Source organism: Salminus brasiliensis, chromosome 24, assembly GCF_030463535.1.
Source record: "Salminus brasiliensis chromosome 24, fSalBra1.hap2, whole genome shotgun sequence".
Classification (NCBI taxonomy): domain Eukaryota; kingdom Metazoa; phylum Chordata; class Actinopteri; order Characiformes; family Bryconidae; genus Salminus; species Salminus brasiliensis.
Genome location: NC_132901.1, coordinates 24,116,051 through 24,139,952, shown reverse-complemented (window position 1 = coordinate 24,139,952; position 23,902 = coordinate 24,116,051). Strand labels below are relative to the sequence as shown.

At 38.7% G+C, this 23,902-nt stretch overlaps 2 protein-coding genes and 4 non-coding genes across 6 annotated transcripts; 2 read left to right on the top strand and 4 right to left on the bottom strand.

Moving 5' to 3' along the window:
• Positions 1-265: 265 nt before the first annotated feature.
• Positions 266-11,416, bottom strand: smc2 (structural maintenance of chromosomes 2). The gene is made up of 24 exons (XM_072670380.1): positions 11,152-11,416; positions 8,428-8,577; positions 8,213-8,335; positions 8,067-8,105; positions 7,726-7,836; positions 7,573-7,617; positions 7,200-7,433; positions 6,950-7,099; positions 6,582-6,815; positions 6,322-6,481; positions 6,104-6,221; positions 5,873-6,011; positions 5,633-5,752; positions 5,340-5,544; positions 5,070-5,205; positions 4,816-4,940; positions 4,518-4,711; positions 4,059-4,202; positions 3,083-3,277; positions 2,763-2,963; positions 2,324-2,440; positions 2,063-2,223; positions 1,754-1,901; positions 266-1,623 (listed from the first exon to the last, which is right to left on the bottom strand). The coding sequence occupies exons 1-24, from the start codon at positions 11,317-11,319 to the stop codon at positions 1,441-1,443; spliced, it is 3,600 nt and encodes a 1,199-aa protein (XP_072526481.1). The 5' UTR covers positions 11,320-11,416; the 3' UTR covers positions 266-1,440.
• A 1,603-nt stretch (positions 11,417-13,019) lies between these two features.
• exoc1l (exocyst complex component 1 like) lies at positions 13,020-16,469 on the bottom strand. The gene is made up of 3 exons (XM_072670617.1): positions 16,349-16,469; positions 14,581-14,747; positions 13,020-13,441 (listed from the first exon to the last, which is right to left on the bottom strand). The coding sequence occupies exons 1-3, from the start codon at positions 16,467-16,469 to the stop codon at positions 13,181-13,183; spliced, it is 549 nt and encodes a 182-aa protein (XP_072526718.1). The 3' UTR covers positions 13,020-13,180.
• A 3,367-nt stretch (positions 16,470-19,836) lies between these two features.
• Positions 19,837-19,909, bottom strand: trnaf-gaa (transfer RNA phenylalanine (anticodon GAA)). The gene has a single exon. It is a non-coding gene; the product is annotated as a tRNA-Phe (tRNA).
• Positions 19,910-20,600: 691 nt separating this feature from the next.
• On the top strand, positions 20,601-20,672 carry trnaq-cug (transfer RNA glutamine (anticodon CUG)). Its single transcript has one exon. It is a non-coding gene; the product is annotated as a tRNA-Gln (tRNA).
• Positions 20,673-21,236: 564 nt separating this feature from the next.
• On the bottom strand, positions 21,237-21,309 carry trnaf-gaa (transfer RNA phenylalanine (anticodon GAA)). The gene has a single exon. It is a non-coding gene; the product is annotated as a tRNA-Phe (tRNA).
• A 1,306-nt stretch (positions 21,310-22,615) lies between these two features.
• trnaq-cug (transfer RNA glutamine (anticodon CUG)) lies at positions 22,616-22,687 on the top strand. Its single transcript has one exon. It is a non-coding gene; the product is annotated as a tRNA-Gln (tRNA).
• Positions 22,688-23,902: the final 1,215 nt, after the last annotated feature.

Here is a 23,902-nt window from a genome sequence, read left to right as displayed (position 1 = left end):
ACAACATACAGTCGGGCTATGTTTACGCTGTAGGTAAAGTGGCCCAAATCTGATTTCTCTTTGAAGGCTGTTTTTATCTTTTTAACATGACCTACAATAACCTAAACAAATCATTATACTACATTATGATTTCTCAATCGCCAAAAATCTGACAACATTACTATGTCTTTTATAAGCTTTTCACATGCTCACCAACTGTGCCAACTAGAAGATCACCATTTGGGCTACAAACATGCACTTTCCCTCAGCTTACATTTATGACAAATGCCATAAAAGTCTTTAATTTCCAACATGGCTGTACAGACTGAGTCAGACTGCAGTGCATCAGATATGTATTCAATTTTAATAAAACATAAAAGTGGCCCGAATCAGAACTGAAAGTCAGATTCAGTGTGTTTTCGTTGTTATACAACATGTCTGATGAAAGAGGTCAGATTTGGGCCACTTTCCTTGCTGTGTGAATGTAGCTTAAATAGCACCATTATGTTACACCCCCCCTCCCCCACTATAATAAATTCATGCATATATTATTAGCAGAGATGTTATAAATGAGGCCACTGATTAAAAAAAATATGAATGAGAGTTCTTGTAATACACAATATGCTGCCTGTTTACCCACCCTTCAACAAAAGGAACCAATCATGCTTAGTGGCTCCCAACCCTGGTCATGAAGAACCACCTGCCCTGATCCCAACACAGCTATTCACCTAATTAACCATCCCTTCTTAAATTGAAAGTGGTGTGTTTGAGGGTAGTGGATCCTCCAGGACCAGGATTGGGAACCACTGTTCTCTACAGTTCCTATTGAACAGAAAGTGTGTATAAAAAAACTAAACAAAAACTAATCAGTAGCAGTACATTTATTGACAGTCTGAAAGGGGAAACAATTAGAGAATAAAACGAAACTTGTGCACCTTAAAGCAGTGTTTCTCCACCCTGGTCCTGGAGGCAGTGGACTCAGCTTTTACACACCCCCCGCAACTCTGAAACAGCTTGTTAATGAGCTGATTAGTTAAATCCAGTGTGTTGGGAGCAGGCAAAGCACTAGCATGTGCAGGGCAGGGCGCCTCCAGAACCAAGGTTGAGAAACACTGCTTTACAGAATAGTCTGGAAGCAGTTTGAGTAGAATAAGATTCAGGATAGAAAATATGAACAAATTGTACAAAAAACCCAAACAAAATGAAACTAGATTAAGCTTCTCCTTGTTTTAAGCCCCTCAACAAAGATGTTCGTAACCTCTGTTGGTACATGATGTTGCATTACATGCCATAATAACAAATCAGATTTCATAAACCTGCAGATCAGTGCCAATGTACAGGAATTGCAGATTAATCAAAAGGTCGAAGTAATAATAATAATGTAAGAGCAAAAATACACGTGAAATATATAAGAGAGACATATTAAGCTGCTTCTAGGCAAAGGCTCAAGTTCACATGTGTTTAGCTTGCCAGGATCTGGCGCTGACGTTTGTCCTTGGCTTTATCGTGTGTGCGCTGGGCCAAAACTTTGCCCTCGTGCGTCTGTGCCGTGCGGGTGACTGTGGAAATGCCATCCACGAACTTGGTCTTGAAGAGGACGTTTGCGTTGGTGAACATTCCATCTTTTAGTGACACCACGACAAACTACAAAACAGAAAGGACAGCAAAATTACAAAAAGTTATCATGAAATTGACAATTTATAAAAAAAAAAGTGTTTTTTTTTTTTTTTTGCAGACCATAAGAAATATTGGTGGGGGTGTTTGTATTTATAACCTGGGAGTGCGTAAAGTGTGTGCGCAGCATCTGTCCGATGTTCTGCGTATGCGAGAGGTCGAGGGCAGCATCCACTTCATCCAGGATATAGATGGGAGCAGGTTTAAACAGCAACATGGCCAGAATCAAAGAGAGTGCCACCAGAGACCTAATACACACATGGATAAAACACATTAGATCAATGGTACTTAAGATCTGTCAGCCTCTATACATGTATTTTTTCAACTTCTTGTATAACAGGATTCTCTTTGAACCCAGAGCTATTTTTTCGGTTTTAGGTGCAATTTTAGCTTCTGATTTTGTGCTGACCTTTGTCCTCCACTCAGTTCAGTCAAATTCTCCTTCCATGTATTTCCAAGAGCCACCTTAAACTCTAGTCCATCTAGGACACCGCAACCCTCTGGTGGGGCCAAACGAGCATTTGCCCCCGGCAACAGGGTGGAGAATATGGAGCCGAAATCCTTGTTCACCTGAACACAGAATAGCCAAAGTAGGGAATCGATCATGTTAATTATTCATGTGTTCACATGGAGCATGAACTGTTTACAACTCTGAATATGAAATGCTGACCTTTTGCCAGGCCACATTAAGAGCCTCATTCTTTTTCTGGTCCAACTCTTTGATCGTCTCCAGAATCTTGGCTTTATCGTTCTCCACAATTCTCTTCTTCTTCTTGAGATCATTATACTAAAACATTTATAGAAGAACATTAAACATCTCAAGTACAGATCCTTAGTTATTTGTTTATTTGAGTGAGTATACACGACATCCTGACTATCAAATTTACACGACTTTCCCCATCACCCAAAAAACAGTTGATCATTCAAGCTGTGTTTGGAGCCTATGGTTTCCACTGGAGCTACAAGGCTAAAGTAACTAACAAGTTATGCAAGATAACACACACCCATACACCTAATCATAAATATTTTGCCAAACTATCGCTTTCATCTAAAATACTGGTCTTCAAGTTCCATCAACCCCTTATTAACCAAAAGTTTCAAGTTCTTACCCTCTCCTCAGCCTCACTGAGCATGTTCATGGCTCTACGGTTGATGTTCCTTTCCAGCTTGTCTTTAGTCTCCTCCAGTCTTTTCAGCCTCTGGCCAGCTTCTTTAGGGCTGTTAGTCTTGAAGTCGTAGGCAGAGTTGGGCTGACCAAAGAGATGCCGCTCAGACGAGATCCAGTCATTCTCAGCGAGCATGCGAGTCACCTGGGCACAAATGCAGATGATCACAGGTCACTTATAGCCTTTCCCTAATAGGAGGGGTATGAATTCAAACTCCCTATTTAACATCAACATTGTGATTTGCCACTATTTAAAACACGTACCCTAGCAGCAGCATCTGCGCTGTCCTTCTTGTGCTTGCTGATGTTGTGTTCAAGTTCTTTGATTTTGAGCTGGGCATCGTTGTTCTGCTCTCTAAGCCGGTTCGCTTCTTCGCTCTTGCCTTTGATTTCTCGCTCCTGCCCTAAAATCACCTCTTTCTGCTGGGACAGCTTCTCTTGGGCTTGTCGCACAGATTCCTACAAAAGACATATCCAACACACTCATTCAATGGGAGGCAAGATTTGCAGTGAACTGTGCGATGGTATATTAATACACTGCATCTAATTTTCATATCTTATCTCATCTAGTGTCACTTTCATTTCAAATGACCTTCTACAAGCGACTTGTATTATTTTTACTGCACTTCAGATTCATGAAATACTGTTGGTTAGTGACAATCATGAGGAACGCCACAATATGTACAAAACGTGGCTCAAGGGTACATAGCAGTAGGTCGAAAGTAGAACGATTATATTTGATTAAAGGCTCTGTATACAATTCTGCAGAATGATTTGAGATTTGATATTTCAAGCCCCAGTTTATACACATTGTGGGTTAGCAAACTGTTGCTACAATTGCTGCTGCTAAGGAAACCAGTTGTGCTTATCCATCGCAATTACAAACAGGATAAAACAATACTGACAATTCTGTATTCCTCTCCAACCTTTTTAGGTCTCTCCACCATCCAAATGCCTCACCACTACATACACCTTTCTTTGCTCTTGCCCCTCCCCTTCCATCATCCTATGCACATGCACGGATGCCCCTTGTTGCTGATTGGATTTTTCAATAGGTGTATCGTCTTGAAATCCTATACAGCACCTTTAACTAGCAGCAAGGACTGGAATTCTGATGCTCTTGTTAGGACGATCATCTAGTACAGATATTGTCCAAATTTTCTTATTCATTTGTGTCCATTTGGTAACAACATAGCAGCCTACAAGTCAACACCTGAGAGACAATTTGACAAAATGTTACCTTATTGGCTGCAACTTCAGTTGTCATGTTGCTGATCTGTTCCTGTATGGCTTTCATGGCATCATCTACAGCTTGAATCTGCTGTTCATAGCCAGCCTGCTCTCGCTTCAGCTCCTCCAACTCCAGGGCAACGGCATCAGCCTCCTACACAGATACACAAAGACAATAGAATAGACTGAGAAACAGTGAAACACACAGTTACTGGAAGTATATTTGAAGGGTTTAGGGCTCTAACATGCAGAATCATTATTTACAAAGAAATAGATTCCCTTGCATTTAGCTATACAACTACAGCGGAGAGATGCAAATGTGCTAAGGTGAAAATATGATCAGATAATCTGCTAGTCTGTTTTGCAGGTTATTTAAATCAATCTTTACCTGAATGTCTCCTCATTTTTTAATAAAAAAATAAAACCTACTTCAATAGGGTTTAAATGGAAGCAGCCAAACGTGACTTACCTGTTGTCTCTCCTTGAGTTTTTTGTTGAAGGCATCTGCTTTGCTTTTGGCCTGGTTGAGCTTCTGTTGAGCTGCTTTCAGTTCTTTCTCCCGCTCTGCCTCAGCATTCTTCATCTTGTTCTCCAGAACCCTGTACTTCTCTTCTGCCTTCTTCTGCACCTCCTTAGTCTTAGTCAGGGTCTCCTCACTTTCCTCTAACATGGGGAAACAAGATATAAAACAACATTTATATATAAAACAAACAAACAAAAAAAGGTAATGGGGTGGATTTAAAGTGTTTGAGTATGTGCACATGTACCAATGGTCTTGCGAAGGTTCTCCAGTTCCTCCTGCTGTTTGTGGAAGGAGCTCTGCTGTAGTTTGGTCTCCAGTATCTGAGCCTCCTCAGTCTTGAGGTCCAACTGCTGCTTCAGCTGCCGGTACCTAGCAGAATAAAGTCCAACAGGTCATGCTCTCACCCTTGTTCTTTTATAAAAACCCTACTGATCTACTGGTATTGGTGTCTAAAACTAAAACGTTGTGCAAAAAGGGAAATTCGTGAGGCATATTTACTTCTCAGCAGTTCCTTTGAGGCTGCTGAGTTCTGTTTCGACAGCGACAAGCTCTGCCTCTCTGGCCCTCAGGTTGTCCTGGACATCTCTGACCTCTGCCAGCTTCGAGAGCACTGAAGCGGTCTGAGCACGAGCACCTACACAAAGGCAAGCACAGTCGGTTTACTGCGAACTGCAACTCACTGCTATAGTATTCAGTACAAGTTCTTATTAACATACTAAACAAAGGTATAGAACACGTGCATTAGCAGACAGTCGCGATCACACACACCTCCTGTCAATGTTCCCTGCGGATCAAACACGTCTCCGCCGAGAGTGACCGTTTTGGTGCTGACGCGCTTATCAAAAGCAACTTTCTTGGCGTTGTCCAAAGTATCGCAAACCAGCGTGGTTCCGAAGACGTACTCCATCGCTTTACGCAAATCTGACTCGTAACCCACCAGCGACAGAGCTGTGTGTACGTTATCCTCACCCACCTGAAACAGGACAAAGATTCCTGTCAAAATAACTTTTCATTAATCGACTAACTGAGGTCTTGCTTTTCCCTGCAAAAAATTATATTACCAGATCTTTAGCAGTGTTGACCACATTGCCGTTGAGGGTTCTTGCAGAGATCTTGTTGAGAGGGATGATTGTGTATCTGCGTTTCAGTTCACCCTTTTCCAGAATCTTCTTTCCAGTTACCTGAAATTCAACAAATAGAGACAGTACAATGTGGATTTAACTTATGTGGTCCTTCAACGACAGGAACCAAAGCAGAGACAATCAATAAATAGTGAAAAGCACAGGCAGAGGAGCACATACCTCATTGTCCACCACTACATTATAGAGTCGTCCACCTGCCACCACCTCCAGAGCAGTGGCATTACCCACATCAGTTACTGAGAAGAGGTTAGCCACCAGACCCTTCACTTTACTGCGGTCCCAGTTCTTCTCTGGGTCCCTGTGAACACATACCATATTAGTCCAATCTTTTTTTTTTTTTTTTTTTTTTAAACAAAAAAGCTTCACATTTACACACATAAGCTTACTTACCTGTACTCAAAGCGGAGGTTTGGGAACTGGCCCATGAAGGAGTCGTACGTTTCCCTGAGCTGGTTGACCTTGCAAGACAGCTGCCTTTTCTGCTCCATCAGACGCTCCTCTTTGCCATCTGAGCGACAAATAAACGTTAAGCTCCTGATGTCTCCTGCTGTACTTTTCCTTACCCATATGCTTTCTTCTGTAAGATCTGCTGACACAAAGCTACATACCTTCATAGTTAAGCTTCTGCAGTTCAGCCTGTAGCTTGTCTCTGCATTTCTTCACAACCTCAAAGGCATCCTGGTCTTTTTTGTATCCACTGTCCATCTTCTTTACCTGGGCCTGCTTAGTCTTCAGCTCCTGCTGAGCATGCTTCAGCTTCATTTGAGCCTGAGAGAGCGAGAGCGAAAGAGTGAGCGAGAGTTCAAAAAAATTCAGCAATAAGTGCATTTCCATTTTAAAATTTTCCATCTTTTCTTATGCAGATTACTTGTTTGGCCTCCGTTTCTGCTTTGCTCATGTCGTTCTTGCAGGTCATCATCTGCCCAGCCAGTGTGGCCTCCTCTCCATCCTCGTTGGCCGAGAGGCCAGCTGACACTGCCTTGAAGTGCTGCTGTGCCGCCTCCAGTGCCTCTGCATCTTTCTGCCCCTCATCCTGCACCGCCTTCAGACGATCTACTGCCTTGGCAACCTCGCCTTCTTTTGCCGCCATCATTTTCTTATCCTACAGTAACAAGAGATGGTGGTGGCACACAGAGGTAAAATAAATAAATAAATAAATAATAAGTAATTACTTTAATATAAATTATGAACAAGGAACAATATCTCCTAAACAATAGTCCAGTTTTCCCCACATACCTCCTCCATGTTTTTGACAAGTTCTTTCCTTTTTTTGGTCTCATCCTTAAGGTTTTGTTTCTTTAGGTCGAGAGCACTCTGTGCCTTGGTATCCACTCTTTGTGCTTCAGCCAGAGTCTCCTCCAGAGACTTCAACACTCCTGCGACCTCCTTAAAATCACACAAGGCAATAGACATTAGAAACATTTCATTACTACAAATCAACTGCTGGAATTATTTCTACTTGTGCACTTTCTTTTTTTGCCAGTACCTTGTCCCTGCTTCTTTCCAGCGCTTTAATCTCCTCACTGAGCACCTGGATACGAGCAGCGTTCTTCTGCATGCTCTCCTGAAGCTCACTGATGGAGGCCTGCATCAACTGCAGGTCCTCGGCTGACTTAAGCTTCGTCTCTTCTGCGCACACAAACTGCCACGCCACGTACAGCCTGCTCAGATGCTCAATCTCCCTCATCAGCTTCTGGTACTCCAGGTAGGAAGAACGCTCCTGTAGGACAAAAAACATTGGCATTGAGATTACAGGGAGAGCTTAATACAACCACAGTTTAAATGTAAGAACAAACTGTAGTCTGAAAGCAGTGGTTTAATATATTATTAAACTGATACTGCTGGGAGTGCTACATAACCTCTTTCAGTTTCTCCATAGCAGGGGTTATCTCCTCATCTAGGATCTATAATGAAAGAAGATATACTGAATTATATAAGCTGTAAAACAGTATGTGTGCACAGCAAAACTGCAAAGCATTTCCTGCTACAACACAAACAAAGTGAAAGAGTACCGTCTGAATCTCTTTCAGTTTAGCATCTTTCTTCTCAATGGTTTTCTGGGCGCTGACTTTCTTGCACTCATACATCCTGGTACCAGCAGCCTCCTCAATCATGGCCAGAATCTACACGATAAACAAGATACAAGTATAATAATAATAATAATAATAATAATAATAATAATATATATTACAGATAAAATATATACATTTTAAGGCAAATAAACAAACAAAAAGACTGTAGTTTTATGGGTCAATCCAAAGAACCACATTGTGATTTTAAATGTGTAGGGTGTAGGGCATGGCCCTTTAAAGCAACAACAGCACATAAAGAAAACCAGTTGAGCCGATCTCACCTCAGGCGGTTTCATATTCAAAACTTTGGTGATTCGCCCCTAAAAGGAAAATATCAGGTCAGCGCAAATAGCTAACAAAGCAAAAGTGTTTAATAAATTAGAAAAGCTTTTATTTGACCTACTACATAATTACAAGTGCATATTACCTGCATGATAAGAAAATGGGGATTGTTGACATTCAAGCCAACAGAGCAGAACAGATCCTGGACCCGCATATTGTTCGCATTCACTCCATTAATGAGGTACTTATTCCGCCCACCTATAACCACCTAGACAAAACCACAGGTAATCAATTGTAACCTGGCTCAACTCAACACATTAGACTATTAGTAAAGAGAACCAAGTCTCCAGGCAAGCTTACCTGTCTGGTTACAGTTATCTCATCATGGGTCTCAAATCCCAGTGGGCTCTGTTTCTTGTTGGAGTTGTCAAATGTAATGGACACTGTGGCTTTAGTGATTCCTGCGAGTCCATTTTTGTAAACCAAGTCTTGGAGATTAGACGCTCTTACCTGCGAATAATAAGCAAATACAATTGAAATAAATTCTATTTAAGACATTTGATTGGATTCTAATTGAAGATGGTTTGTTTTACAATAGCGTATGGAAATAAGACAGGATCAGAGCCTACAAGACATTTTCATATTTACAACTCAGGTTAGGGATCAGGTCCCTAACTTGTGTCAGAAAGCTGGCTACATCAGAGACCACTTTTAGGGTCTAAACAGGCAGTACTGGAGAACAGAATCTAAAATAATAATCCTATAAATTCACTTAATTTTTCAGGGTTACATACAAACGTCACATATTTCAGTAGTATGAAGAACAGCAATGAAAACAGCACTGACCGCAGCAGATTTAAGAAAACACCACACCTTATTTCTGTACACAGAGGTGATAAGTTTATACTGAATTCTTGCATTTAATTATGTATAAAAATGGTATAAACTACACCATATCAAAGCTGGGCAATATGATGATATTTTCGTGTCGTATCGTGATAAATTTAGTTGTGATAATATGCTTTTCTAAGCATATGGAGGATACTGTTAGTGCTTAATAAACACTGATCAGCTGCAGGTTTCAGTCTAAGTGCAATTACACTGGTTTAATTAGATGAAGAGCAGCTAATATATTTTATATCTTCATCACACACAGCCATTAGAGCAGGGTAATGACAATATTCTATCGTATCGTGATAAATTGTGTTTTCGTGATAACAATATGCTTTCCTAAGCATATGGAGGAAGCTGTTAGAGCTTAATAAACACTGATCAGCGACAGGTTTCATTACTAACCGTGTAAATAGACTGCTTTAATTAGATGGAGAGCAGCAGATGTTGAATAAAAAGCAGGAGAGGATCTGAATAGATAGTTTATAAGCATCTGTCACTACTGATGTTTTAGTCTGTGATTAGATGTTTTGTGATAAATATCATATATTGCCAAAAAAGTCTTTAAAGATAGTGATACTCTAAAATCAAAATCAACCGGAGATGAAAGGCAGTGCAGTTATAAATATTAAGCAATGAAGCAGACAGATGACAATATGAATACATATGTGCATGTACTGATATTTAAGTAAAGTGTCAGTAGTGAGCAGAAGCGCAGATGTACAGTAAAGTGTAAACAGTGCAGATTAAACCTGTGATGAAATACAGACTCCATCCTCATCCTTATATTACAGACAGTGTGATTAGCGCTGTTTGATTAGATGAAGTGCAGCAGGTTTTGTATAGAAATCCCTGCTCACTCAGGATGGGAATATTTTTGAACAGCAGTTAATTAAGACTGTTGCTACTGACATTTTGTGTGGATGTCAAAAATATTACTATACATACCATAGTTTGAAACTGTCTTCAAATACATTTACAGCATTTAGCAGACGCTCTTCTCCAGAGCGACAGACAGGGTTACTCGTATTACAGAGGTGGGCCAACGTAGCGTTAGGAGTCTTGCCCAAGGACTCTTATTGGTGTAGAGCAGCATACGGTCACCCAGACTGGGAATCGAACCCCAGTCTCCCACATGGTGTGGTAGCTCAGTGGCAGGTAGCGGTGTTATCTGTTGCACCACACCAACCACCATTATAAATAATGTTTCATATAATAGTTTACCCATATCACCACCCCTATATTGTATAACATGGTGCGCTGCAGCAGAGCTGGGCGATATGGTAAAAATATCACAATATTTATATTTATATATATATATATATATATATATATATATATATATATATATATATATATATGTATATATATATATATATATATATATATATATATATTTATACATATACATATACATTTTACAATATTTATTGATTATATATATATATATATATATTATATATATATAGCAATAAATATTGTAATATATATATATATATATATATATATATTTTTTTTTTTTTTTTTTTTTTTTACAATATTTATTGCTATATATATATATATATATATATATATATATATATATATATATATATATCAACATAATACATTTTTAAAAACTGCTATCCAAACTCCCATACTGAGTACCATGAATTTTACTCAAAATATGCTGCACTACATTGAATTAAATAAGGATGATTTTATTTTTTTATATAAAATGTGCAGTTAATCAGTATTCTTTAAGCATTATTAAGCATTATACAATAAAACATTGTCATATTGCCCACATTTACCCACATTAATATATGGTTATAATACAGTAGCACTATAAAATGTTGTATAAATCTGTAAATAGCATGGCAGGGTACACAGTACCGGGTATTTGTCGCTATAAACCAGCAATAGTAACATAATAATTAATAAATATGGATAGAAAATGTAACCAACGCTATAAAAACAAAACAACAACCTTTCCAAGGGGCGAATCCAGGTCCAGAGAGTGCAAATCCACCCCAGGTTTTCTGACCGTGCCGCAGCCCCGCGCCTGGAGCGAAATCCTGGAGCGGATTCTGACTTTCCGGACCTGGATTTGTCACCGTTGCTACCATTGCGTTTGATCCCACTTAACGTGATCTCACTTAAAAGACACGCACTACAGCAAGTATACTATCGACTCCTACGTGTTTTACGTACCTGTGACAGGTTGGAGATACCGAGGAGAAAGCAGATGGAATCGAGGATGTTGGACTTGCCGCTGCCGTTGAGTCCAGTGATGGCGTTAAACAGCGGGTCGAAGCCGCTGATCTCGGTTCGCTCCGCGTAGGACTTAAAGCCCTCCAACACGATGGATTTAATGTACATATCGAATGACCTCCGTGTTAATAGAGATGTTTTCCAGTGCAGGTCGCCTGTTAAAACCGCCGAGTCTCTTCTCTGCCCCGACTGAACAACTCCGAAAGTTAAAATTTGGCGCCAGACCGCCCCCTCGCTCTTCTTCTGCTGCGCCGTCCCAGTGCGCTCGCCTGCAGGGCGGCTATACCGCCACCTGCCGTGGCAGCCCAGTACCCACTGGAGTAGGGCTAGCTGTTTTCGCCTGAAATGCTATCAGAGGTACAAACCTCAGCTCAGTTTTTACTTCTAAAAATAAAATTCAACTAGAATTGTATCATTTATTTATCAACAATAAAATGTTTAGTAGTAATAATAAGATTTGCAGACCTTTAAAGTCATTCTGACTACTATTATTATAATATTTTGACTATTTATGCTAGCTAATATTATTATAATATTTACATGAAATCTCACTTTCTTGTTGCCTTTTTATTAGTAAAAATATCAATTAAAGAAATATACACTTTTTTGTTACTAGTAGTAATTGCAATGCCAGATATTGCCACTATGGACAGTGTTTTTAGAGAGATAATTACACAATATTATTACTAGTTAATACAGAATTGTATTATATTGTAATATATTTTAGTTCTGAAAGTGCACATACTGTACTTAATAAACTTAGATCTAGTCAAATCTAAGTTTAGAGATATCTTGAAAGAATCTTTATTTGTTGATATGTTTAATTTGACTTTTAAATAGTTAAAACTAAATAACTATATACAATTATAATAAAATAACACTAATAATTATTATATAACAATAATAATAACCATACTACTAATAGTTATTATTGTTATTGTTGTTGCTGTTGTTGTTGTTGTTGTTGTCCTTGTCATTGCCATTATTATTATTATTCAGAGATCACTGCAGCCGAAACAGGAGTGCTATTGGGTGCAGAAGGCCAGTGTGACCACAGCTTTCGAAGTGTATTCATTAGTGTAAAATATAGATTGGGGCACCAACCTGTAGCAACCTTGGATGAGATGCTGGTTTGCGTTGACTTACATGAGTGAAAGCTTTATTTACGCTTAGAGTCAGAAAATAAAACAATCAGGCGGTTTCACCAGTCATCTCTTTAATGAAAGTTACACACTGAAGAAACAGGCATCAATCAATCATGCAACAAATGCAACTTTCCCATCAGTCTCAGACAGACAGTTGGCCCCTTGCATGCTGTATATCCTGAGGCTCTATGCCTTCAACCCATACATTTATCTGAGTGAACTTTCCATAAATTGAACTGCACAAACCTGACTAAAGGTGCAGTGAATTACCGTTGACACGACCACAAAAATACTAAAATCATTTTTCTAGCCATAGCTTAGCTTTTTAAACGTTGCAAACTATAGTAATAACTACTAAATGGTTTAACATAAATGAATAAAACCACAATGTATGTTTAAGTGATATGTGCATAATTTCATAAAATCAGTCATTTTTTTAATCACATATTTTTCTGCCAATCTCCTGTTAAAAGAAGTATTTTCCAGTATCCTTTCTCATGTAAAATAGCTGTTCAACTGCATTTGAGTCAGCTGTGCAGTAGTAGTATTAACAACTTTATATATAACAGTCTTAACCCATTTACAAAAAACAATGTATGTATTATTTTATTAATAATGGCTTAAAATTGAAATGACATTAAATTATATATGTAAACCGTCCTGTTGAGCTGCCCATTTAAAGTGCCCATTAAGGAAACCATTCAACCTTCAATCAGCCACAATAAGGTGTTCATTATTTTTGGTGAAATTTGTACCTGAGTGTGAGATATAATAACTGTGTCTGTTGTGAGTGATGTAGGATGAATCCTAAACCCAAACCCTGTCTAAGGCACGGGGCACAGGGAGAGGCACACTAGGTTGAAGGCATAGAAGCAGATTCGCATCAGAACCATGCAGTCTCCTCTGCTTGAGTATATGGATGTCGGCTGAACGTATGTCCAGTCAAAGTTTCGGAGGCACAGCTCGCTGTGCTGATGTGTTTCGCTTAGGGCCACTAGGCAGCGGGCCAGGGAGTATTTTGCTGCACAGCTCACTGCTTTCACCGGCCGCACTGTGTCGAAGTGCATCAGGAAACAAGGGTCGTCCTACCAGAGGAAATGGAGAAGGTGGGGTGAAAGAGTGCAGATGTGGTTTCAGCAGCATTTAGAAACTATTTAGTGCTACAAATAGTTGTGTTTTTACTTTTTTAGCCATAACTTAGCTTTTTAAACATTGCAAACATAAATAAATGGATGAATTTTCCATGTACACATGTGATAGAAGATTAACTATAAAAATGATCATTGTATTAACTGCTAAATGGTTTGACATAAATGAGTAAACCCACAATGTATGTTTAAGTGATATGTGCATAATTCTAATAAAATCAGTCATTTTTTATCACATATTTTTCTGCCAAGTTAAAATAAGTATTTTCCAGTATCCAATCTCATGACTGCAGTAGTAGTATTAATAACTTTATAAAATGAAAAAAAACAAAAAACAATTAAATGTATTCTTTTTATGGCTTAAATTAAATTACATTTTTAAACCGTCCAGTTGAGCTGCGCATTTAAAGTGCCCATTAAGGAAATAAGGAAACTAATTAGTGCTACATATAGTTGTGAGCAAAAGTTTTGATAAAATGACTGAAAATAATTATATATCAAACTTTTTAAGTTAATTTTAGAGTTTATATTTATTTGCAGACTTTAAACACTGTTGTTCCTCCAGCAGAACCAAAACAGAACTGTGAAATGGGCCAAGTCCAAAACCCTGGAGGACTTACAAGGCATGGGTAAGCCAGTGAACCTAGTAGGTGCTAGGCTAAAAGCTAGGTAACTCAGCTGCAGCTAAAATCTCTTCAGCAGCACTGTCCGATTAGTGCTAAAAACAACATAAGGGAGTGTAAAGTAGAACAGGGATCATTAGTTCCCATCCTGGAGAGCGTGATATAACTCATGCACCAATTACTAGGTTTAGAAGTGGTGTTTGAGCAGGGAAGTCAGAACACTGCACTCCTCCTGGGCCCTTCTGGACTGGTATCGATGACTCCTGATGTGGGGTTTAACTCCTGAATTGCCATGCCACTGTTTTCCTATCTGAAATAATCCATCAACAGATTCTAAAATGCTGATTAGAGCTGATTAATCAGAGCAAGCTAGAACAGGGATGTCAGCGATAGAACAGAGAAATGCTGAGTGGTGCTGTGTGGTCATCCTGTTCAATGGAGAGTTTTACTCACTATATCAGGATCTCTTCCATCCAGTATCCTCAGTTCCTGTAGAGCCCACACCTCTGTCTTCACGTAGCTGTCCTCCAGACCGATTCGCTGGGATTTCTTACATCCAGTTTTCTGAGTTTTCTGACACTGCACGACTGCGATCTGGACTTTTTTACCATCTTTAGATACTGTACACATACAAATATGGCCGATTTGTTTTAGAATGTGGGTTCATACATATGCCATACAGTACCTATGTTGTAAACCTTTCAAAATTTCAGATAGGATGTAAATGTAAAAAGATTTTATTCCAAGTCCATTTTGGAGCATTTCCATTCGTCCATTTATCATGGAAATTTGACAATTGGGTCAAAAAGTGAAGAAAATGCATTGTAATTTACTTCAAACAAATCCTACACATTACACACATTTTGTAAACCTTTGTAGGTTTCCTACAAAGCCAAGGCATTTTTGCTTCAATAACTAATACACATGAACACAGAGTGTTCACAATAAACCTCCCTACCATCAATTAATGGCTTCAACCAAACGCACCAAAGCTAATGTGCAAGATTGGAAAGGGAAGGAATTCAGCCCCCCTAAAGTCATTAGATTTTAGACACTTCAATACTTTGTTATAGTAGTTCTTATGTTAAAGACTCACCCTGTATATGAATGGATGGAAATATTGGCTTGAGCAATAATGCCATTTGTGATTCATACAAATCTGATGATTTTTTTGAATACTTACAAAAAAAAATTTTCTAAAACATTTTTTAAGACTTTAAAAAAGTTTTATTCTCACAACCATAAAATTATGCATGCCATTATTTTCTACAAAGAATGTCAGCTCAGCTTTTCTTTGAAAAAATAGCTTAAGTTTGTACTTTACTGGATATCTGTAGTCTGCATGTATGTATGAGCTTTAGGATACTTTTACTCACTAGGGAATTAGTTGTTTGTAGACAATATTGTTAACCCAACAACCTGAGTATTTCTTGCTGATTGTGCAAGTTTAAAAAAGTGGTTCTATGTAGTGGTGTAATTGTATGTAATTGTCAGACATTAGTTAGTTATTTGTAGAGAATATTATTCTGAAAGATATGGATGTGTTATCAATACCAACAAGTATGGTGCTTATATTTGTGATATTATATTTGTTATATAAATGTCATAATGTGTAATTTGGTTGCATCACTAATACAGCAATTTAAAGCTGGTAATATTATATTATAAATTAGAGAGAAACGTAGATTTGCTAATTGTAAATAAGTGAACAAATCATCTACACAGTATTTTAATATACCCCTCTCTACATATTTTAGAGCACAATTCCTATTTATTTACTACATTTTAAATATTGGAATATACATAACATATGTATATTAGGTTTTTATGTTTTGTCGATCTCTTGTCCTATTACTGATTCCTGTGAAGCTGCTTTATAATAATGATAATGCCAGTTGTAAAAAGTGCTATACATTGGATTTGAATTTTTATTATATATTTATATGCCATTACTTTTGGCAATATGTGAAATGAAGCTACTAAACAGTAATAATGCCTGTTAAAAACACTGGTAATTTGACCAGGGGTGCCCAAGCTTTTGCATAAATCTGTATAAAATGTAAATTCTGCATGGTAAGCAAGACTTTTTCCTGCTCAATATGTTACAGAAAGAACATAGACAGTCATTGTTAATTGAAAAGTCAAATTGTAAAAATGTCAAAAACAGCAAAAATGGAGATACAAGGGTTTTCCATGTTGAACATGCACACAGGTGACTTACCGGACACACAGAGAAAATGTCGTCCACCTTTTTCCTCCTCGATCTCTATAAACTCCACCAGTCTGTGTTGGTCTGGTCTGAACAGAACTCTCTGCATCTCCTCTTTCAACAGTGAGGACATCTCACACACTGAATACAGGAGGGTCTGACAGCAAATAGGCAAAACTAGATGTGCAGTGTCTTGCTTTTACTGCATAGAGACGTGTCTTTCTTTCTCTCTCTCTCTCTCTCTTGTCCTGTCCTGTCTCCCTTCTCCCTTTCTCTCCCTTTCTCTCCCTTTCTCTATGCATCAATAGTTATCAAATAGCCTTTTCCATTTACATCTCTATTATAAAAGCACCAATTAAAGACCAGTTGCTTTGAGACCACTCAGAATTTCTCATGGCGCTATTGACCGTAAAGATTCAATTTGTGTTCGATTTAGAAATGCATAATTTATGTCTATGAAATTCATTCATACAGATGCACACTGCATCCATCTCTTAGACACACACACATCCTTTAAAAAAGATAATCAATATTTTCCTCTACAGCTGTCATTAGATGTGAGTGAACTGACGCCGTATAACTGAGTTTCAGTTGGCAGAAGCGTTCTATTAGGCTGCTGCTGTTGGTGTAAGAGATAACTGAAAGTAAAGTGCTATGACAAATCCTCTGAGATTTAGCTAAAGTGGTTTCAATTTATTTAAAATGGAAAAAGAGGAGCCTACCCAATACCCCTCCCCTTTTGGAATTCACTCAGAGTCACAAGTTGACAACCTGTAAGAAACTCTGTTCGGATGGAGAATGAATCATCATTATTATATTGTACAGTGAGAATCTCCGCTAGTCCTGCTAGTCCCTAGAAAGTCTATATTAATGCTGGAGGGTTTCTTGCAAGATATGAAACACCTGGCATGAAATTCAAGTGTGACATGCTTAAAATGTGCACCATGAGCAGCTGTAAGTATTCAAATGTATGTGATTTTAAGTGATTTTACAGTATAATTGTCAAAACCTTGGAAATAATTGGATTTTGGATTGCTAAGTTATATCATTACATTACATTTGCATTACATTTACAGCATTTAGCAGACGCTCTTATCCAGAGCGACTTACAAAAGTGCTTTGCTATTTACCCAAGAAAGACCTTAGCTAGTCAGAATAGACCTCTAGATACCTCTAAGCTTTAGACATTACTAAGCACAAGTCAATAAGGAGACCATAGTACTCTGCTATTCGCCCAAGTCCTCTCAGAAGAGGAGGGTCTTCAGTCTGGGTTTGAGGACAGCGAGTGTTGGACTCTGCTGTTCGGACACCCAGGGGAAGTTCGTTCCACCACTTCGGTGCAGGACAGAAAAAAGCCTGGACGCTCATCTCCCGTGGATTTTGAGGGATGGCGGGTAGAGCCGAGCCGTACTTGAAGCTCGAAGGGCTCTTGGTATCACTCTCCTTGTATTTTATTTTGCAATGTACATAGACTATATTTAAAAATAGTCTGACAGTCATAACATGGGACTCTCAGTCCAATCCAGTCATCCAAGTTTTACTTCAAATCACTGGATTTGAATCACTGGCTTATTTCACTTGTTTTGTACGATTTCATTGTGTAAAACTCAGCGCTCTGGATGCTAAACCCAACAACCCTATGTTCAAATCTCAGTGGTATCTGTAGGTTTCTTGCTGAATCATGCACGTTGGCTATGAATCATGGAATGAATGGAATTCTTGGAGGAAACTGTATAGTTTTATTTCTAGCTCATGTAAGTTTGCAAGAAGAGTCTGCTAGGAGTTTCTATTGCAACAATCAATTTCAGACTTTCTATCTTTGATTCCAAACATCCAAATTCATCTCTGGATCACTGCTACATTTAATAGTTTTTCATAGTGTATAGAAAAGGAGAGCATTCTCCTTCTCTATAGATCAAGTGATCCAGGTCACTGGTATATTTCACTGCTTTTAGGTGGTTTCATGGTGTAGAGGACAGCCCTAAACTCTGAATTCAGATATTCGAGTACAAATTTTAGTGGTTATTTCTTGCCTGGTTATTTTGTGCCTACTCTAAGTGAAGTGCATTTACTTGCTGGATGGTACTTCAGATCTTTTGTCATGTGGTTATGTTGTGTGATGGTCAGCACTCTGCATTCTGAATCCAGTGATCCGAGTTCAAATCTCAGTGGGATCTCTGGGAGTTTTTTTCTGATTCTAAAAAGGTTTCTGTTACTGGATGTTACTTCAGGAGTTTTTTTGTGTGAAATATGAAACATGTGTTTCCATTGTGTAATGGTCAGCACTCTGGACTCTCCAGCAATCTTTTAACAAATATGTGTCAGTTGCTGGATGGTACATTATTCCCTCTGTATATGAATCCAGACATCCTCATAACACTTGATAACTGATGTGCTTGTTTTTTGTTTTGGGGTCCCATGGTGTAATGGTCAGCACTCTGGACTTGAAAGCCTGTGATTTGAGTTCAAATCTGAGCTCTGATTGATAGTATCTTAGCCCTTTAGTCTATAAATCCAGACAACCACATCACATTGAATCTAGTGATGAAGTTCAAATCTCTGTTGGACCTGCAGTCATTTCTGGCTGACTTTCAACTAATAGGTGTCACTTGCTGAAGGGTGCTCAAGAATCTCTCTTTCTATGAATCCAGTCATCCACATCACATTTCCGACAAATTATGTGCTTGACTAATAAGTGGTTCCATGGTGTAAAGTTTTGCACTAATGTTTTGATCCGAGTTCAAACCTCAGCAGGACGTGCAGTCATCTCTTGCTTAATTTCAACGAATGGGTTTCACTTACTGCCGGTTGCTCAAGGATGTCTCTTTCTATGAACCTAGAAATCCACACCTCATTTCCAATAACTGATCTGCATGCTGTTTGTCTGTGGTTCTATGGTGTACTGATCAGCCCTCTGGACTCTGAATCCAGCTATCTGAGTTCAAGTCTTGGTGGGACATGCAGTGTCTTCTTCCTTACTTTCAATGAATGAGTGTCACTTGCTGGAGATTTCTCAAGAATGTCTCTTTCTATGAACCCAGTCATCCACATTACATTTCCAATAACTGATCTAGCATACTTTCAACAACTGTGTGTCAGTTGCTGGATGGTACATTACTCCCTCTCACTATGCGTCCAGACACCCATATCACACTTCTGATAACTGATGTCATTGATTTCTATCATGTGGTTCCATGCTGTAACGGTCAGCGATGTGGGCTCTGAATCCAGAGATGTGTGATCAAATCTCAGCAGTACCTGCAGTCGTTTTTTGCTTTCTTTTGACAAATGTGTGTCAGTTGCTGGATGGTACATCTTTTAGCCCAGATGTCCAGATGGTTCCATGGAGCAATGGTCAGCGCTCTTGACTCTCGATCAATCTGTAAAGTGAAAATAATGATAAAGTAAGAAGAAATGTCTCTTTTGTGAGTCATGCTCTATTTAGTTGGGTGGGGTGTACAGTGTAGGTCTCAGCAGTGTACAAAATGCATCAAGCACTCTGCCGAAACCCGGGATTGAACCAGGGACCTTTAGATCTTCAGTCTAACGCTCTCCCAACTGAGCTATTTCGGCGTGAGTGAAGAAGGTTGTGTGCTTTTTTGACGTGTCTATAAATTGTATATATAAAAAGTGTACAAACGTGAGAAGCCTACATCCTGAGAGCCTCCTTTCATGCTGCGAAATGCAGGTGAAATAGTTCAAAAAAAGTACAGCGTTTTGTCTCTAGGCTTAAAGCGTTTCTCACTGGGACGTACTTCTTTACCTACACACATGTTCAGACACACTCCTCAAACATTTCATTTCTGATTACACTTGTTGAGTCTTTCTCAGAAGAGGCTCATTGATTATGACTTATTGTGGCAAATTGAGCCACAAAGAAGGTGGTCTTCAAGGTGAGGTTCCACTCATTCCCCCACCTTTCCATCCATGCTGTGTCAGGATCTGATCAGACTTTGGTAAAGCAGTGAATGTTGCCCTCTCCTGACGAAACACTGTCAGTGTGGCTGTTGATTGTTGTTTAGAAGAACAGCCGACTTTTCTGCTTTTCTTCATATGTTTGATGAAGAGGTGAAGGTCTCTCACCTGGCTGAAGATTTTTATCCTGAAACCCAGGTACTTGACTGATTGTACAACACTTGAGTGTCCTGTGGTGAAGCAGTTCGCACACGGGATGTGTAGATATTACATTAAGAGTCTGAACTAGTGTGCTTTATCTTAACGTGTAGCCTCTGTGGACGAGAAGCATGAACGCTGAGAGTGTGATGGTTCCATGGTGTAACGGTTAGCACTCTGGACTCTGAATCCAGCGATCCGAGTTCAAATCTCGGTGGGACCTGATGCTTTTTGAAAAGTCTTGATGGAGACAGTTCACCTGAAATCTTTAGACATTATATTAAACGCTTCAAATAGTGTGGAAAACTCTTGGGCAGGTCTTGATGTATCCTGAACTGGCTCTATAAAGGTCTTGTGTATTATATCAATTACAGTACAATATTACTATTACAGTACTTATATTGGAAAATAGTCTTTTGTATTAAGTAAAAATCTACCAATATTGGCCGTTTATAATGTACCAAATTTCAGACCACTGGTTCTGCATTGAAATCTTGATGCATTTTTTCAAGATATTAAAAAATATGTGTGAAAATATGTGTGCATAGTCCACCAGATGTTATCCACGCATAATCTACTAAAAACAGAGAGCATGATTTTTTTATGCAGTGAATTAATTTCGTAGTTTTTATGAATTTCTGTTAACATTTAGACATGACTGACCATTGTTAGTCAATTTTATTCAAACTCTGTGAGGAGTGTGTGTGAAAATGTCTGTAATATAATACTTTATTTAGTTGGGTGTACAGTGTAGGTCTCAGCAGTGTACAAAACATCTCAACCATTCTGCCGAAACCCGGGATCGAACCAGGGACCTTTAGATCTTCAGTCTAACGCTCTCCCAACTGAGCTATTTCGGCTTGCTGAAGGTCTGCCAGCGCCAGCATAATGGAGATAAAATAGTTCAAACCCCTTCGGACCCAGTGTCCATTGCAATGGACATGACATATTTATGTTTCTAAACCAATAAATACCCTGTAAATGAATGATTGTCAGCATTGCTGGTTACTGATTGGATCCTGATGATCTAATCACAATTGTGTCATGACTTTGAGCACGCCCTGAGAAAGTGACAGAGATCAGACAAGACAAGCAAGATCAGAGCGACTGCAAGTACTGTAAGTACCCATTTTCAATCAAAAATATTCATTTGTGCTCATGCTGGCCAAACAAATTTGCGGTCAGCATAACTGGAACTGTTGCAAGTGATAATATTATTTTCTATTCATATTAAAGTTATTTTGAACATACATCATATCATTCATTTACATTGCAATGTAAATCAGGAGTTGGGCGAGTTTGGCTAATAAACGAGACACAAAATACATGTAAGCTTTAAGTAAGTAAGTAAAGTATGGTGTCACAGTTTATTCATTATAAACAACAAATGATTCCTAATTTGTACATTTATTTATGTTTTTAATTCTCCGTGTGTTTTTTTTTTTTTTTTATCAGTTTAATGTCTTCAATGTAAGGTTCCGGTTCCATTCCAAGTTAACTTGTTGCAAGTTCCCTCCACTGGCTTCCTGTAGCTGCTGCCCGCATCAGATTCAAAACCCTGACGCTGGTCTACAAAGCCAAGAACGGACCAGCCCCTCTGTACTTGATGGCAATGGTCAAAAGCCGATCCGCACCAAGAGCTCTTCCAGCTTCAAGTACGGCTCGGCTCGACCCGCCATCCCTCAAAATCCACGGAAGACGAGCGTCCAGACTTTTTACTGTCCTGCACCGAAGTGGTGGAACGAACTTCCCCTGGGTGTCCGAACAGCAGAGTCCAAGGCTCGCTGTCTTCAAACCCAGACTGAAGACCCTCCTCTTCTGAGAGGACTTGAGCGAATAGCAGAGTACTATGGTCTCCTTACTGACTTGTGTTTAGTAGAGTCTAAGATTAGAGGATCTTTAAATTATTAGTCTATTCAAACTAGCTGAGGTTTTTCTTGAGTAAACAGTGAAGCACTTTTGTAAGTCGCTCTGGAGAAGAGCATCTGCTAAATGCTTTAAATGTAAATGTAAATAAGTTGATTATCCTACAATAATACAATTGTACAACACTTGAGTGTTCTGTGGTTTAGCAGTTCACACACGGGATGTGTCGATATAACATTAAAAGCCTGAACTAGTGTACTGTGTCTTCACGTGTAGCGTCGGTGGATGTGTGGGCGTAGTGGTTCCATGGTGTAATGGTTAGCACTCTGGACTCTGAATCCAGCGATCCGAGTTCAAATCTCGGTGGGACCTGATGCTTTTGAGCCCAAAAAATCTTGATGGAGACAGTTCAACTTTAAATGTTTAAATGTTTAGACATTATATTAAACGCTTGAAATAGTGTGGAAAAGTCTTGGGCAAGCCCGTATTATATCTCTTTATGGCATTTTCCGCTCATCGTGTTGTGGCGTCCATTGAAATGGGCATGAAAAAAAAATACTGTTAAAAACATGAGTTAGCAAAAATGTGTTTTTTTCCCCATTTTGTTTTTATGTTGGAGAGAAGTCACAATCAGTTTAAAACATTTTTTGTCCCAGCAGAAAAAAATGCGGGTTACGAAAGTTCATGTGAAAAAGCAAAAAATACAACCATGGTCAAAACGATAGAATCCACAAATAGTATGGAAAAGTTTTGGGCAAGTCTTGATGGATCCTGAACTGGCTCCATGAAAGTCTTGTGTATTTATATCAATTACAGTACATTACAGTAATTATACAGGAAAACAATCTTCTGTATTAAGTAAAATCTATCAATGTAGGCAGTTTATAATGTTTTGGTCATTAAATTATATTATATTTTCTATTACCTCGGAGGCAACTTTTTCCCATGTAGGGGTTCCATAGTGTTGGTTAGCGCTCTGGAAAAATCTAATGTCATTCTATATTTTCAGAAACATAAAACAATGTAGCACATTTCAGATCACTGGTTCTGCATTTAAACCTTGATGCATTTTTTCTTCAGGAAAGGCTTATCGGTGCAGTGTCTCATGAGATAGGCAAAGGATGTGATTGTGACCTGCTTTCTATTTTACACTTTTTGGTGTTGGTAATTTCCACTAGTCATTGAGGTTGCAGTAAAAGTGTAATTGATCAGCATTAATTATTTATTGTTGTACAATTCACTTGTTTTGCTGAAATGCTATAAGGAATATGTGTGAAACTATGTGTGCATAATCCATCAGATGTCATCCATGCATAATCTACTAAAAACAGAGAGCATGATTTTTTATGCAGTTAATTAATTTAGTAGTTGTTGTGAATTACTTACATGTAGACATGACTGAACAATGCTTTTAATTATTTCAATGAAATGTTTTTGTGTTTAGTCAGTCAAACTCTGTGAGGAGTGTGTGTGTGTGAAAATGTCTGTTATGTAATGGTGAGTAATGCTATATTTAGATGGGTGTACAGTGTAGGTCTTAGTGTACAAAACACTGCCTCAGTCCTTCTGTCAAAACCCAGGATCGAC

Bases quoted from the DNA above. Each gene is read 5' to 3' on its own strand.
- exoc1l (XM_072670617.1), bottom strand. From the start codon at position 16,469: ATGTCCTCACTGTTGAAAGAGGAGATGCAGAGAGTTCTGTTCAGACCA. The intron at 14,748-16,348 runs GTAAGTCACCTG...GTATGTGTACAG, and splicing joins ACATTTTCTCTGTGTGTCCG to TATCTAAAGATGGTAAAAAA. The intron at 13,442-14,580 runs GTGAGTAAAACT...TTCCTCTGGTAG, and splicing joins ATGGAAGAGATCCTGATATA to GACGACCCTTGTTTCCTGAT.
- smc2 (XM_072670380.1), bottom strand. From the start codon at position 11,319: ATGTACATTAAATCCATCGTGTTGGAGGGCTTTAAGTCCTACGCGGAG. The intron at 6,816-6,949 runs GTATGTGGGGAA...TTGTTACTGTAG, and splicing joins TTGTCAAAAACATGGAGGAG to GATAAGAAAATGATGGCGGC. The intron at 2,441-2,762 runs GTAAGAACTTGA...TAAATGTTTTAG, and splicing joins TCAGTGAGGCTGAGGAGAGG to TATAATGATCTCAAGAAGAA.